Genomic DNA, 15834 nt, shown 5'->3' with positions numbered 1-15834 from the left:
TCGTGTACGGGTCTTTATGTGGCCATCTGTTTGCATTTCTCTCGACGATGTCCTTAGGGCTGGCGTTTCAGCTGCCCCAGGCTACCTTCCCGCCAGCCGCATACCAGGGCTCCAGTTTCTCTCCATTGTCACTAACGCTTCATTGTCGTTTTGATTCTGGATTCTTGTCCTAGAAGGTGTGAAGTGGTATCTCGTTACGGTTTTGATTTGTGTTTTCCTGACGAATCATGCTGAGCATCTCTCCGTGCTTTATGGTTATTTGCGTATCTTCTTTGGAAAAACAACTGGGTTGACCTGAGCTGGGTCGATTTTCACTTCAAATCTTTTGCCCGTTTCCTAACTCCACTTGGTCATGGGGCTGTGCAGCGTCCAGTAAGAGGGTCAGTCTCTATTCAGCGGACTCCTCTGGGCCAGCCTCTTGCCAGGAGGCTGATGCCAATCTTTTCTCCCGCGGGCAGATTCTGGACTCAGAGCTCTTCGAGCTGATGCATCAGAATGGGGACTACACTCACTTCTACTTCTGCTACCGCTGGTTCCTGCTGGATTTCAAGCGAGGTAATGACTTCAAACCGGGGCGTGGTTCCCAGAATCTTTGCAGCAGAACCTCAGGGGGAAGAAAGGGACCGTGGAGGCGAGGCTGGGGGTGTTGGAGCAAAGCCAAAGGAAGAGAGGAACACCCGTTTATCGAGTTCTGACTATTGGCTCACCTGCCCTATTTTGCAATGACAGTTTGTTGTTACAGTCCCCATTTTACAGATGAGGAAACTAAGGCTAAGAATTCAATTCAGAGGTCGGACCGGTGGAGCCAGAATCTTAGGCCACCTCTGCCCACCTCCTAAGCCCAGTTAGTGCCCTTCCATTCTGTTATGCTGCTTATTGGCGGCAAGGTACCCCTTGTCCCGAGTGACATGTGGCCCATGTGACTTAGAAATGGGGTATAGCACAGCACCCTGGTATTCTGCAAAGTGGGGGTGATGCTGATAAGAGTATCTACCCTGCAGGGAGGTGTTTATTGCTTGCCAGATAGCGTGCTGAGCCATTTCTATGTATTTTCTCTTCAAGCCTCACCCCACTTAACAGAGGAGGAGAGGGAGAGGATGGTGGAGGGGAGGTCACCTTGCCGGTGGTGGGGCTGGATTCAGACTGAGCTTACTGGACACAGGAAGCCTTGCTCTCCACCATCGCTCGCTCTCGTTTCTCGACCAGCCCCAGAGGCAGCAGCGAGTTCTGCCTGTGTGCAGAAGCAAGGCGTTACCCCCGTGGGTGCTAGAGGAGCTGTAAGGTGCAGGGAGAAAGGGGGACACTGGTCAAGGGACAGCAGGGACAGGTCAGTGTAAATGAAACCCAGCCAGGCTTGGTTCCTTCCGTTACAGAAGCTGGAAACTTACAACCCCCTAGTCCGCACAGCCTTTTCTCCCGATAGGGAAACTGAGGCTTCTGATGGTCGAGTGGCAGAGTGCAGGTCTCCTGTCTCCTGACCTGAGCTCTGTCGGCTGCACGAGGACAGAAGCACAGGGCACAGCTGGCCTGGGATCTTCCCAGAGGGAGGGCGGCAGCGGGAGCTCCATGGCTGACCCTCTCCCCACGCACGTGCGTGCTGGTGCCTTGGCAGAACTCGTCTACGATGACGTCTTCTCTGTCTGGGAGACCATCTGGGCAGCCAAACACGTCTCGTCTGCCCACTACGTCCTCTTCATTGCGCTGGCTCTGGTGGAGGTCTACCGTGACATCATCTTGGAGAACAACATGGACTTCACGGACATCATCAAATTCTTTAATGGTACCCATGTGACCGGGCTGTCCTCTGAGGGGTGCAGGCTTCTGACGGGCCCCTTCCTGGGGCCTCGGAGGGTGGGAGATGCGCTCAGATTGACACGCGGTGAAGGGGATGGGGGAAGGGGTTTCCATCCGCTTCTTGGGTCTATTTCCAAATGGATCGGTTGACATCTTGTAACGCAGAGAATGCATTTTTCTCAGGAGTCCAGCAGAAGGAGCATGGGTGTTGAAATCAGGCTCGGGGGCAAACCCCAGCTCTGCCACTAAGCAGCTGTGCCCGTGGATAAGTCACTTCCCCTCTTTCTAAGCCTCTCTTCCTCATCTGTGAAATGGGGTAAAAGTGTCTGCTTCGGAGGGCTGATGGGCACAAAAGCAGCCCCAGGAAGGCATTTGAAGTGATGTCAGAAAGGCACAGCCTTTGAAATGGGATTCCGATCCCAGCCACTTGGGAGCTGTGTGACCTTGGACAAGTGACTTCCTGTCTCTGGGCTTCAGATTCCTTGGGGATAGAATGGTATTAACCCCTCCCTCACAGAGATGTTGGGACGATTAAATGAGACAACATGGATAAAGCCTATTATGCAATACCTTGCTCATCTGAGGAGCCCCATAACTGGAAGTTCTGGCTCCTATTATCACTATTTAAAAATTTTTAAAAACTAGGGGCGCCTGGGTGGCTCAGTTGTTAAGCGTCTGCCTTCAGCTCAGGTCATGGTCCCAGGGTCCTGGGATCGAGTCCCGCATCGGGCTCTCTGCTCGGTGGGAAGCCTGCTTCTCCCTCTCCCACTCCCCCTGCTTGTGTTCCCTCTCTCGCTGTCTCTCTCTCTCTGTCAAATAAATAAATAAAAATCTTAAAAAAAAATAAATAGGGGCGCCTGGGTGGCTCAGATGGTTAAGTGTCTGCCTTCAGCTCAGGTCATGATCCCAGGGTCCTGGGATCGAGCCCCACATCGGGCTCCTGGCTCAGCAGGGAGTCTGCTTCTCCCTCTCCCTCTGCCTCTCCCACTGCTCATGCTCTCTCTCTCTCTGTATCTCTGTGTCTCAAATGAATAAATAAAATCTTAAAAATAAATAAATAAATAAATAAAAATTTTTAAAAACTAAAGATGATTTTGGAAAAAAGCAAAAGAAGAAAAAAAAGCCACCTTTGACCCTACCCCAAGAACACTTTTTTTTTTTTAAGATTTTTATTTTTAAGTAATCTCTACACCCAACGTGGAGCTGGGACTCACAACCCCGAGATCAAGAGTTACATGCTCTGGGGCACCTGGGTGCCTCAGTCGGTGAAGCATCTGCCTTTGGCTCAGGTCATGATCTCGGGGTGCTGGGATCGAGCCCTGCATCAGGATCCCTGCTCAGCGGAGAGCCTGCTTCTCCCTCTCCCTCTGCTCCTCTTCACCTCTCATGCTCTTTCTTGCACTCGCTCGCTCTCTCTCAGATAAATAAAATCTTTAAAAAAATAAAATGAAATAAAATAAAATAGTAAAAATAAATAAAAAATAAAAAGAGTCACATGCTCTCCCGACTCAGCCAGGCACCCGAGAAACATTATTTTATTTTTATTTTTAAATCAAATATTTTATTTTGGAATAACTGTAGATTTAAAGAAAAGCTGCAAAGATAGTACAAAGAGTTCCTGATATCCTCCACTCAGCTGCCCTTGATGTCTCTACATTACCTGATCCTAGAACATTTGTCACGACTAAGAAGTTAACATTGGTACATTACTATTAACTAATCTATAGTCTTTATTTGACTTTGATTGATTGCCTGGTTTTTTTGGGGTTTTTTTAAGATTTTTATTATGGGAGAGAGAGGGAGAGACCATGAGCAGGGGGAGGGGCAGAGGGAGAAGGAGAAGCAAGGAGCCGGATGTCGGACTGGATCCAAGGACCCTGGGATCATTACCCGAGCTGAAGGCAGACACTTACCTGACTGAGCCACCCAGGTGCCCCCAGCATTGCTTTCTTGAAAGGTCCCCAGTCGTGGTGTTTATACAAGGTGGGTGGGAAGACCTAACTTTCTTCAAGCACGCAGTGGGAACCCACATCCTCTAGTTTGATTTCACAGTAGCCTTGTAAGGCAGAAACTGTGGTAACCCCCATTTTACAGATGCGGAAACCAGGGTCCAAAGGGGCAGGCCTTCCCCAAGGTCTCTGCTTGGGGATGATGCCAGATGATGATGATGGGGATGCCCCAGGGACCCCCCCACTAGAAGCTGCAAGGGGGGCCCCAGGATGGACACAGAATGAGGCTCATGAGCTCTTGCCTTGCGCTCTTTCAGAAATGGCCGAGCGGCACAACACCAAACACGTCCTGAAGCTGGCCCGGGACCTCGTGTACAAGGTGCAGACTCTGATCGAGAACAAGTGAGGGCCTGCTCTCCCCGGGCCGTGTCCGCCGAGCTGCCCGCCCAGCCCGCTTTTCCTCCCGGCTGCCCCGGGCGCGAGGTCCCCGTGTCTGTTCATGAGCATGGACTTCTGTGCAAAGAGAAACTACCCCAACTTTGGCCACCCAGGCAGGTGGGGTCGAGGGGTTGCCCCTTCAGTTCAGCCTTACGTTTTTCCGTTTGACCAAAGATTGTCCAAGGGAGTCGGGGTGCGTCAGCGGACGGAGGGAGCATTTTCATGGGTGGCCTCCAGAACGGTCGCCTCTCTCTTGTTCTGTCCCAGTCCCTCCAAACTGTTCTGTCAGATGAGACTCAGGGAGGGAATTTTGGGGGGAATTGGTGTAGGAGAGGTCTGTGGGGCTACCTCTGTGCTCCGAAAGGGGCCTTTGGAGGTGTTCCAGAACATGGCTGGAAGGTTGGCTTGGAGCAGTTTCTGCACCCCGCACTGTGGACGTTGGAGCTAGGTAGTCTTTTCGGAGAGGGGACGTGTATTGTAGGGTGTTGAGCAGCATCCCTGGTCTCTACCTGCTAGACGCCAGTAGGGCCCCCTCCCCAACCCAGTTGTGACAACCAAGACGTTTCCAGATATTGCCAAATGTCCCCATTTGAGAACCACTGACGTCGAGGAGGGGCTACCGATGTATCTCCCTCCTCGCCTTTCCTTTACAGGGCCTGTATCCTGAGGCCCCTTCCCATTCAGAAAAGGCACACGGGAGTCCACATCCCTTTCAGGGGCTGGATGCCATTTGTTGTATTCTCTCCTTTTTTTCTCCCGACCCCAGGAGAGACTTCTTTTCTTCTTTTCAAGAAAGGTCTCTCCCTGGAAGGGTGATGGAACGTGAGAAATGTCTGTAGGTGTGAGACAGCCTGAGGCTCCTTGGGGTCCCTCCCAGAGTCCCTCTCCTTCCCCCCCAAACAGGGCAGAGTGCACATCCCTTTCTTCCCCTCCTGGGGAAGACCTCACCTCTCCTTCTGCACGTGGGGTCTGGTGCTCCAGAAGCTTGGAAGGTGTGTGTTGGTGAAAGCTACTTCTAGAGAAGTCAGGGAGGCTGGCTTTTCCCTAGGTGCCTTGGCTCGCTCAGGACAAAGGAGGAAAAGGAAGGCAGAGGCCAGCCAGGGTAGACTGAGGTCAGCCAGGGTAAGACTGGGGCATGTGTTTTCCTTGGGAAACATGCCAATGACCTGGCGCCAGGGTCATGGCTAAGTCTGGGAATGGTCCCCTCCGTGCCTTCACACAGAGGGTTGCCAGTCACAGACAGACCCTGAGCTAGCTGGTTCGCCCTGCCTACCTGTCCTTCTGCTCGAGCGGTCCTACCAACCCCCTTCTGAGAATGCCTGGGACTCAGGAGAAATAGCGTCAGTTTGGAAGGCTCCTCCCCAGAATGTCAGGGAGAATTTTGGAGAGGGGAGGAGACTCAAAGCACATGGAAGCGTTCATAGAGTACATTAGTCCTCTGTCCTGAGCAAACCAGGAGGGGGGAGGAATCCCTGCCTTGCGTGCTTGTGAAGGCTAATCCCTCGGTCCCAGTGCCTTCAGCTGCATCCATCACCCCCCCAGTCCCTGACATGGGGGCCTCTTGAGCAGGACGGACGAGACCTAAATGACCCTTGCCTCCGAAGAGTATGCTCCGTGACAATTGCATCTCCCCGCTCTGGTCCCCTGCCTTCCCAAGATGGGGGTAAAATATGTGCAAAAGGCCCCTCCGGATCAAAGACTATCTAGTCACTCAGCTGTTCATTACAGAGGACATTATTTTAGCAAGACCCAGGTCCTAGACCTTCCGATTCTTATTTATTTTCTCGTCAGACCAGTCACAAAGTACAGCACACAGTCTCTTCTCCGCTTTCTCTCTCGTGGTGTTCCAGAGAAGTGTCCGTGGTTGTGATTTGGAACAACTCCTATTTATTCGGCTTACTGTGCTTTTTTCGGTCTCTGTACATCGTGTGCGTCCTTGTGTCCTGGAAATCGAGTGTGTGGGAAGTCGTTCTGTCTATGGAGTGCCCTCCTCCTTTTCTTGTAACTGTTTCCTGAAGAGTTGTGTCTATATAGAGAGAAAATACATATAAACAGAAATGTGTGAATATGGGTTATTTTTCGTTTCTGAGCTGCAGGAATTTTTTTTAACACGAAGGAGAGAAATATTCGCTGTGGAAGACTGTGTCCTCCCAACCCCACCCCAGTGACCCAGACCCAGACGGAGACCGAGTCTCATGGTAGCTGCCTGGTCTTTCCCCAGGAGGTTCAAGGCAGGCGAAACACTTCTCGCTCCCTTGTATCAGTTAGCTGTCAGCATGAGTAATGCTGCATAACAAAGCACCCCAAAGCTCAGTGGCCTCACACTGCCATTTATTTAGCTTGCAATTCTGTGGGTTGACTGCATGGGCTGAGAGGGTCTTCTGGTCTGAGATGGACTTCTTCATGTGAGTGGTCAGCTGATGGCCACCAAGGCGACTCCGCTTCTGATGGTTGGCCGGCTGTCGGGCAGGAAACTGGGGGAAACTGGGCCACGTGTCTCTCATCCCCTGGCAGGCCAGCTCAGGCTGGTGTATGTGGCCGTGGTGGCAGTTTTCAAGAGAGCAAGCAGAAGTGTGCAAGGCCTTTTGAGACCTCAGCTTGGAATTGGCATGAAAGTATTTGTTCTACATTCTGTGGCTCAGAGTAAGTCACGTGGCTGAGCGTAGATTCAAAGGTGGGGATCCCCCAAGATCCAGTGCATAGGAAGGGTCCCCAGATGGTCAGCCATTTGACTCGGGGTCAATACATCTACGTTGGCACCTGCTGAGAGAGCTCATCTCTCACGCCTGATGTTCCCTCCCACAGATGAGCAGCTTGACCCCCTTGACATCCACAGTCCCCGCCCGCGGCTACCATTCAGAACCTTCACCATCAAGCAACGGGGACCTCTCATGGATGTCCACCCCTCGCAGCCTCTAAACATGGGCCAAGGGAAACAACTAGCTTTCAGCTGCAGAAGCAAAACTTGATTCAGTCTAATAAGCACCCATCAAAACTGCAGGTTTTATTTTTTTTTTTTTTTAAGATTTTATCCATTTATATGACAGAGAGAGACACAGTGAGAGAGGGAACACAAACGGGGGGAGCGGGAGAGGGAGAAGCAGGCTTCCCGCCGAGCAGGGAGCCCGATGCGGGACTCGATCCCAGGACCCTGGGATCATGACCCGAGCCGAAGGCAGACACCCAACAACTGAGCCACCCAGGCGCCCCAAAACTGCAGGTTTTATATAGAAAAAGTTAGGTTTCCAAATAAGCCAGCGAAGTAGAGCCTGAGTTTGCAGGCGGCCTTGGCAGCCTGGGGAAGCCCGGTCACCACGTTCTCAGAAGACTGCCAGCAGGGGTAAGTCTGAAGCCACACACCAGTGGGCAGGTGGGGATTTGTCTTTGCCAACGCAGATGGGGGCTTTCTTAGCGGGAAACCCTGCTCCATCCTGGGGGACGTTTCTGAGAGCAAAGACCAGTCCTGATGTTCTGAGCGGGCTTTAGAGCCCCCCGTCTCATTTCCCCAACTCCAGCCATCACTTGGTACATATGACTGTCCTTCTGGAGCACCCCCACTATGGCTTGCAGCCCGCTGCCCGGCACCCCCAGACCCAGGTGCGCAAATGCCCGGTCGCGGGCACCGCCGACTTCCGGTCATTGATGATGTATGTTACAGGAAAAGAAATCTTAAGAGAGTATTGCTGTTGTTGTCAAGACTTTCCTAAATGCATGCACTTGAGCTTTGCGTAGATGTGAAAAGACGAGTCTTGGATCACTGGGACCCATTTTAACGACTCAGTGGCGGGATGGAGAAGCATTCCCTACTTCTGTTACTTCTGTGTTTATGGACGCAGAGTTGTGGCTGGACTCCGCTATCCTTTTCCTCCTCCTAGCCCTTCTTTCTTCTTTCTCCTCTCTCCCCCCTCCTCCCCAGGTTTCCCTCTGTCCTGCCACACTGCCTTGTGGCCGAGAGCATTTGGATAGTGTCTTGCCCATGGTTTCTACCGGATGATGCTGTTTCTCAGAACAAGCCCACAGTGTCCGGGCCCTTCCAGGTCTTCTGCTGCTCCTTTATGCCATACTTCAGCCATGCCCATTGGTTTTTCACCGAGAGCTTGCCCTTTGGCCTGTGGTGGGGGCCGTGAGGCAATTGAGAAGCCCATCTCGTGTGCAAAGAGTTTGGGAGGCCCTCACCATCCCATTTCGGGATGCCTGGCAGGCATTCCTGCATCTGGTGCCCCCTTCCTTCTCCCCCCTGCTCCTTCCTTCCCAGGCCTGAGGTCCCAGGAGCCCGGGGAGGAGGGGGGTGCAGTCAAGGATGCTGGGAAGAGGCCCTTCCAATTTCTTTCCTTTCCAGCAGATACCCTGAAGTCTGGGAGACAGCAGACTCATCCACCGCCGAGTTTTCTCGCACATTCTGTAACAGCATTTCCAACCCAGGGCACCTGCAGTTGGCCTTTCTGATTCTGACCATGTCTGCACACCACTTGCACGATGGGAGCTCTACTAGTTTTCTTTAAAACCAACTCACTTTTTAGACGTCTAACCACGGGAGGCCAGTATCATTTATATAACAAGATAATTATAAAAATAAATGTGATTATTTTACCAAAATACTGCTTGCTGCCTAAAAAAAAGGCTTTGAGCCTGAATCCCGCTCTCTTTGTTAAGAAGAGATGTAGCAGGAGTTTGAGAGGGTGTGAGAGACATATTGGCACCAAACGAGCCTTTCTTCTTGGTAGACATAAAGAACAGTTGAAGCGAGAAAGGCTTTCTCATGGTGCCGCCGAAAATCATGTCCCATATATCTCTGTCCACGTGTTTGGGGTGCAATGATTTCGGATCCCAGATCTGCCCCTTCCTGGCTGTGTGGCCTTGGGCAAGTGACTGTACCTCTCTGAGCCTTAGTTTTCACTCTGTGCCCTGAGGATAATAATCCCTCCCCTTATTCTGGATGCAGCCCTGACCCCCTTCTTTCACTGGGACCCCTCTGCTCCTCAGCATCTCCGGGGCATGATTTCCTGGTTGAGACTTCAGTGTCCCTGAGTCACCAGCATCTACCTAGCTCAGGTTCTCAGGTGAGGCTTTGAAACCTAAGAGAATATGGCTCCTGGAGGAGAGGTCGGGAAGGGGCGAGCTCCCAGCCTTCTTGGGCCATGACCGAGGAACACAGCAGTTAGGTGTGGGGAGGCCGTCAGTCCTTGGCGGGAGCAAAGCCCGAGCTGACTCTGCAGTTAGCATCTGATTTCGCTGAGTTGGGAAAAGGCTGACAGGTCTCTATGCTTCTGGCTTTTAAGCCACCGGGCACACTGAGAGCGTGAGCCCAGGACGGGTGTAGACGAGAGGAGCACAAATTGATCGGTTTTGAAGGGCCAGCTTGCCGATCTGTTGGTAAATCAAACCCGAGCAGAATTCAAATGACCCACGGGGGCATGCAGTTCCCTGGGGATTTTCCATTACGTCCGGGTACCGTGTGGGAATTCTCCAGTGTCTCCTTGGCTTGCTTTCTTCAGACCTGGGGGCGCAGTGATTTCCAGCCTTTATAGACACAGGGCTCCTTGAAACAGCGGAAGCCCCTTGTTTTGATCAAGAGAAAATAAGACTGAGAGATCCCTCTGCCTCAAATAAGGACGGGGTCTCCCTGTAAACTGTTTCTCATTAGGGGCTGGAGAATCGCTCCCTTTGGCATTGCTGAAACAGTTCAAAGGGAAAATTAAGGGACTTGGGGGCCATTGAGAGGTTATGACAGAGGGGACGTGAGTGACAGGGGCCGGGGGCTGAGTTTGGGCTTCTACTCGGCAGCATCCACTTGCAGGACTTAACCCCAGGACCCTGAGTTCATGACCTGAGCCAAAATCAAGAGTCAGACACTTAACTGACTAACCCAGGTGCCCCTCTACTTTTCTCTAAAAAAGCTGTCAAGTCACCTTTATGGTTCTCTCTGGAAGGTGAATGCAAGCTGCCTTCTGTAGTCTGTGTGTTTTCAAGATAATGGAGTCGCTCCTGGGGGTTGTTTATGGATGTTCTTGGTTGAGCATTTAAAGCTAAAAGAGTTTGATCAAGATAAGCTAGGTCGGGCAGAGGGAGCAAATCCAGGTCTTATTTTGCCTCCACCATAGAGGGTGACAGACCTGGGTTCAAATCCCAGTCGGCTGTGCAGACGTAGGCGAGTGACTGTACCTCTCTGAGCCTCAGTTTTCACTTCTGTGAACTGGGGATAATAAAGCTCCCCTTCAAAAGGGAGCTGGGCATCGAATGTTTTTGCCTAGCCAGCATCCTTCCCCCGTTCCAGTACCAGCACCTTCTCCCATGTTCTGGGGAGCTGTATCTCCTACGTTACAACCATGGTCTTCTAGGGAGACTGCTGATATGCCCCACCCCCCAGGGGGCACATGACTCTGTCCTGACCAGTCGGATTCCTTCCCTGAGAAGAGAGCCATTCACACTTTCTTTCTGCAGCGGCCAAGCTAGGAGGACGCCAGCCTGGAGCTGCCTGTGACCATGTCTCCTGCAGGTAGTGGAGCAGGTGTGGCTGGATCCAGGTGTTCGGATGAGGTCCTTAGAGCTCCACCTCGGTCCATGTCATCATTCTGCTCTCCTCCATGCTGATGTACACCGATTCCATGCCCATCTCTCAACCAGTCTTTCCCACCAGGCTTTATTGGCTAGAAGGGCTCATTTATCCATAATGTGGGATAGTCAGAGAGTTGCTGGGGGTCATCTCCCAAGGAAAGATTAAGGTGCTGCTCCCAGAGAAGGGCAATGGGTCATGATAGGCAAAAGCCAAGACTGACTCCAGCATCCCTGGCAGAGAGAACGTGTGCAAGGGCTGGAAGTGTGAAGAGGCCTTCCGTGGGCCCAGAATTCAGTGTGGCAGAGGGAGAGGCACAGGGGTTGGGTGTGTGACAAGAAAGAGGCTGAAGAGAGAGCTTGGAATGGGATCCGGAAGGGCCTCTTGGGCCCCAGGTAACAGTGAAGTCTCCACATCAGTGGGGCTGTTTACATTGGGGGGAGGATGAGACAGGTCCCCCCATCCCCACCCCAACACAGACACGCTTTTGTACAAACTCTTCTTGTCCATCTGGGGACTCACTAAATATTTGATTGGGAAAGAAAATTCTCAAATTCTCCAAGAAAAGAGGAGTTCTAAAGATGGAGGGGCGCAAAAGGGAATATGCACGTGCCTATTGAAAGATGCGGTACTGGAGGGACAGCTTGGACTCAGAAGCCCTGGGTACTCTTTTATTTCTTTAAGTAAACTCTACATCCAACAGGGGGCTTAAACTCAACAACCCTGAGATCACGAGTTGCATGTTGCACTAAGTCAGCCGGGCGCCCCTGGCATTCTTCCTGAATAGATGTAGTTCTCCTCCTGAGGAGTCCTGTGAAGTAGGATTATAATCATAATAAGCTGAAGTTTGTTGAATACAATGGGCTTTAACATGGTGCTAAGCGCTTTATTTACACAGAGCATCTCAAGTTAATTCTCATAACAACCCAATGAGGTGGGCATTATTTTACACACACACACCCCTCCCCCCCGCTGCCCCCTCCCATTTCACGGAATTCGCGGTGGTCCAGAGAGGTGAAGTGATTTGCCCGAGGTCACACAGCTCAGAGGCAGCAGAGGTGAGGTTTGAGTGTGGACTTGCAGTGATTTCATACCACTCTGAAGTGGGCCCTTTTTGCTCCTCTTGGGAAATTTTTATTTGCTCCTTTCTGGCATGAGGATGATTTGCTCGGTGTCACCGGAGAAGAGGATGATCCTCCCCTGGACCTTGGTCATGCGGGGCCACCCAATCATAGGCAGGAAGCTAGCTAGGACTGCGCTGAGGATGGCAGTCACATAGCCCCAGCCCAGTTGGCACTGCCCACCGTGGTACACAGAGGAGGCTCCGCAGGCTTGCTTGGCGAATGGGGAGGCCAGGCTGATGGGGAAAACCAGCAGGCCCACAGTGGTGGCAGTGGCTGGAGACAGCAGGAAGGAACACCAGTATGTCAGTCAAGGCTCTCTGGGCTAACCTCATCCCAGGACTCACTGATCCACCCTCCTATCGACCCACCGATTCATTGATCCATTCACTTACATGTTGACTTATTACCTGTCCATTTATCTCATCACTCAACTAGTCTTCCACCCAGCTATCCGTCTACTCACTCATTCTTTCAACCATATTCTAACCCTCTCATCTCTTCATCCCCCTCTCCACCTATTCATTCACTTATCCATCTACCCATCTGCCCACTTAGCCACCTGCACCCCACCCATCCATTCACCCACCACCCACCCAACCCCCACCCATCCACCTACTCAACCATCCACCCATCCATCCACCTACTCAACCATCCATCCATCCATCCACCCACCCAACCAACCATCCACCCACCTATCCATCCACCTACCAGCCCATCTGTCCACCCACCCATCCACACACCCATTGCATCCATCCATCCACCCAACCATCTATCATCCACTAATATATCCATAGATCCATCCATCAGTTCACCTACTTACCTACCCACCCACTCATTCATTCATTCATTCATTCATTCACCAACCCACCTATCTGTGCATGCATTCATTCATCAAAACTGTTACAGGTGCTGTGGTGGGCACTAATGACAGTAAGGAAATAAACTTTACACCTCCTCACCTTCAGGGCACTCTCAGTGCAGGAGAATCACATGACCCTAGCTTCTCTTGCTGTTCTTCAGCCACATTGGTCTGCTTACAGTTCTGTGAACATGCCTTGCTCACTTGTCTCTATCCTTTTGCCCCCAGTGTTCCCATAACCTGAAGTTCCCTTCTATATTTAAGCAATTCCCACCTGTACTTCCAGACTCAGCTCAAGTGATACCTCCTTCAGGAAGTCTTCTTTAACATCCTCCACCCTCCTGGAGTTTTTCCTTGCATCTTGTGCTCATCCTTATCAAATATCCATTGAGTTGTAACTGCCTGATGTACCCCCCCACCCCCAGACACTGCACAAGCCTAGGACAAGGACTATAGCTCCATCCATTGATTCAACAAATATTTAGTGAACATCTATTATGTGCGAAGGCACCGTGCCAGGTGCTGGTGATGTCAAGACAGACACGGCCTTGCCCTCAAGGAGCTGATGTTGTAGTGGAGAGAGATGAACAATAATCAAGCAGGCAGATAAGGTAAGTAAGTGCTGTGAAAATACAGAGCAAGGTAAGAGGTAGGAGAATCTCAGGAGAGCGGGGAGCTCCCTTACCTAGAGGCCATCGAAGATCTCACTGAGGCAGTGATATCTGAGCAACGTAGAGGAGCGAGACATGTAAGATCTGAGAGAAGAGAATCCCAGGCTGAGGGGACAAGCGTGGTGTATCATGGAACAGAAAGCAAACCATGTGGCTGGAGCGGGTTGAGCCTGGCAGAAGGGATAAGAGGTGAGATTGGCAAGGGAACGAGGGTTTCATCAGGCAGAGCCTCATCGGCCATGACAAGGAGTGTGGATTTTACTCTGAGTGTAACAGGAAGTCACTGGAGGCTAGATAAACCAGTTTGAGTGGCCCCATCTGATTTCAGTTTTAACAGGACCTGTTTGGCCAGCATGGCAGACAGACTCTAAGGGAAGGTGGCAGCAGAGAGACGTGTGAAGTGGTTGTCACTCTAATCCAGGTGAGAGGTGGTGGGGGATTAATTGCATGAGGGTTGCAAACAAGCCCTGGGCTACACCATCCAGAGCCTAGATGGGAGTTAGAGAAAAGCAACCCTCCTGGGGAGGTGCAGCCCTGCCATTTCACAGCCTACCAAGTGGAGCATAGGCTAGATTTCAGCATCTCTCAGCCCTCGGCTGGGCTCCCTTGTGCAGTGCACAACCTGCTCAACTGTGTATGGTGGTCCTGGTAAAGATGATACAAAGTGGATGGATGTGAGAGAAACGAAGGGGGACAGAGTATTAGGACTGGGTTTAGCTAAGGACAGGAGAGGGTGATGTTAAGTATGCCATTCCCTCCCCACCATTTCTAGCTTGCTAAAGGACCAGAGAGTCTTCAATCCTAGGGTTTATCTCTGAGATACAACATAGGAGGCCAGACTCTGCTCACAGGTTCGTTCATTCGTTCATTCATTCTACAAACATGTCTGGAATGCTTAACTATGTGACAGTGGGTTTACCTGCCACTGCCTGCACCCCTGGCATTGGGCCACTGGCCCTTCTGGGACACAGCCCTTTGGGGGCCAGGGCCCAAGACAGGAGGAGAACCGCATTAAAGGCCAACAAGAGCCATCCTCCAAGGAGAATTGCAGCCGAGACCTGTCAGGAAGAAAGAGGAGGCAGGGTGTTGAATGGGGCAGATAGGGGCAGGTGTATGTCTGTTTATTGGCCAGCTACTGAGTCCTCAAAACCCAAGAGATCTGTGCTATTATTATCCCCAGTTTGCATATACACAAACTGAGGCCCAAGGAGGTGGAGTCATTTGCCTCAGGACACACAGCTAATTAAGTGGCAAAGCCAGAATTAAGATCCAGATTTACAGCCACCATACCCCACCTTTACTGAGTACCTGCTAAACGGCAGGATCCCCTGGAGAGACACCTTTGTAATTACCTGTTGCCGAAGCTGTATAATCTTCCTCAGAGGTGTTGGACTGGGAGTCCTGACCCCTTGTCCACATTGTCGAATTTGGTAATCTGCATCATAACAGAGACTTTCAACACCGTAGCCGTGGTTTTCAGACTTAGCAGCCCTCAGAGGGTGGCCAGGTAGGTGTGTGCATCTAGACGGTACACTGCACAACCCTTGGAGATGCCTTGGGATCATCATAGATTTGCATATTCATTACATTTCTTTTCCAGCAGATGGCAGTATAGTGTCCTGAAGAAGGGGACCCTTTTCTTAATGTGTACTAAGGTGCTATATGGACTTGGAGCTGCCTTCAGAATCATCCCGGGTGTTTGCTAAAATGCAGACCGCCAGACTCCACGGCACATCTACAGACTCAGAGGCTCAGTGCGGGGTAGGTGGTGGGGGCCAGAACTTGGCTTCCCTGCCACTGCCCGCCCTCCCCGCCCCTCTGGTAGATGTGATAGAGCCCCCGAGGTCCCAGCCCAGGTCTTACCTTCCAGGCAAAGTCAGGAATATCATCCAGGGACCTGAAGGTCCCACAGCTCTGGTTCCAGCTGTCACCCCGAGGCCGGGAGCAGTAGGTGAGGATGCCAAAGGAGAAGGTGTGGGACTGGAACCAGGCGGGAGAGATGAGGCTAAGGACTGAGATGCAGGCCAGCGAGAGTCCCAGGGCTGCCCACACGCTGCCTGCCATCAGGGAGCATCGATGACCTAGCGGTCAACAGGCAAGATGAAGGGTGGAAGCTGACGGGAAGGAGAGCAACAGGAGCTGGTGAAGGACCCCCCAGTTAGGGACCCGGTGCTGTGTTCAGACACCAGGTCCCCAGCCTCCTTTCTGCCTGGTGATGCAATGGGAGGTGTTAGTATCTGGGGAGGGGGTGGGGCTTTGCCCTAACAAATTCTGGAAGTAGAATAACCCCAAATCTTAGACTAAAGATTAGTGCTTAAACAGAACTTTGAACACTCCCGCTCTGCTTGGGACATAGTCATCACCAGTCCAGTCAAGGCCCCTCCCATGTTTCCTTCCTTCCTTCATTCACTCATTCATTCATTCCTCAGCCCCTCAAGGCTTGCAC

At 51.7% G+C, this 15834-nt stretch overlaps 2 protein-coding genes across 3 annotated transcripts in view; one reads left to right on the top strand and one right to left on the bottom strand.

The window, feature by feature from the left end:
- The window catches only part of SGSM1 (small G protein signaling modulator 1), an 86951-nt gene extending 80704 nt beyond the window's left edge, over positions 1 to 6247 (top strand). For both annotated transcript variants that reach the window (XM_078060845.1, XM_036105209.2), the window contains exons 23-25: positions 459 to 555; positions 1613 to 1780; positions 4061 to 6247. In XM_078060845.1, the coding sequence (XP_077916971.1) occupies positions 459 to 555; positions 1613 to 1780; positions 4061 to 4149 (354 nt within the window). In that variant the 3' untranslated portion in view covers positions 4150 to 6247. The remainder of the gene's footprint in view (positions 1 to 458; positions 556 to 1612; positions 1781 to 4060) is intronic.
- Positions 6248 to 11738: 5491 nt separating this feature from the next.
- On the bottom strand, positions 11739 to 15530 carry LHFPL7 (LHFPL tetraspan subfamily member 7). Its single transcript, XM_036105211.2, has 3 exons — positions 15252 to 15530; positions 14308 to 14446; positions 11739 to 12131 (listed from the first exon to the last, which is right to left on the bottom strand). Exons 1-3 carry the CDS (start codon positions 15450 to 15452, stop codon positions 11869 to 11871), a joined length of 603 nt encoding a protein of 200 aa, XP_035961104.2. The 5' UTR covers positions 15453 to 15530; the 3' UTR covers positions 11739 to 11868.
- Positions 15531 to 15834: the final 304 nt, after the last annotated feature.

Source organism: Halichoerus grypus, chromosome 13 (assembly GCF_964656455.1).
Source record: "Halichoerus grypus chromosome 13, mHalGry1.hap1.1, whole genome shotgun sequence".
In the NCBI taxonomy this organism is placed as follows: Eukaryota; Metazoa; Chordata; class Mammalia; order Carnivora; family Phocidae; genus Halichoerus; species Halichoerus grypus.
This window is presented reverse-complemented; position numbering and strand designations above follow the sequence as displayed.

Bases quoted from the DNA above. Each gene is read 5' to 3' on its own strand.
- LHFPL7 (XM_036105211.2), bottom strand. From the start codon at position 15,452: ATGGCAGGCAGCGTGTGGGCAGCCCTGGGACTCTCGCTGGCCTGCATC. The intron at 14,447-15,251 runs GTAAGACCTGGG...TCTTCCTGACAG, and splicing joins TTCCTGACTTTGCCTGGAAG to GTCTCGGCTGCAATTCTCCT. The intron at 12,132-14,307 runs GTAAACCCACTG...TGCTGTCTCCAG, and splicing joins AGGGGTGCAGGCAGTGGCAG to CCACTGCCACCACTGTGGGC.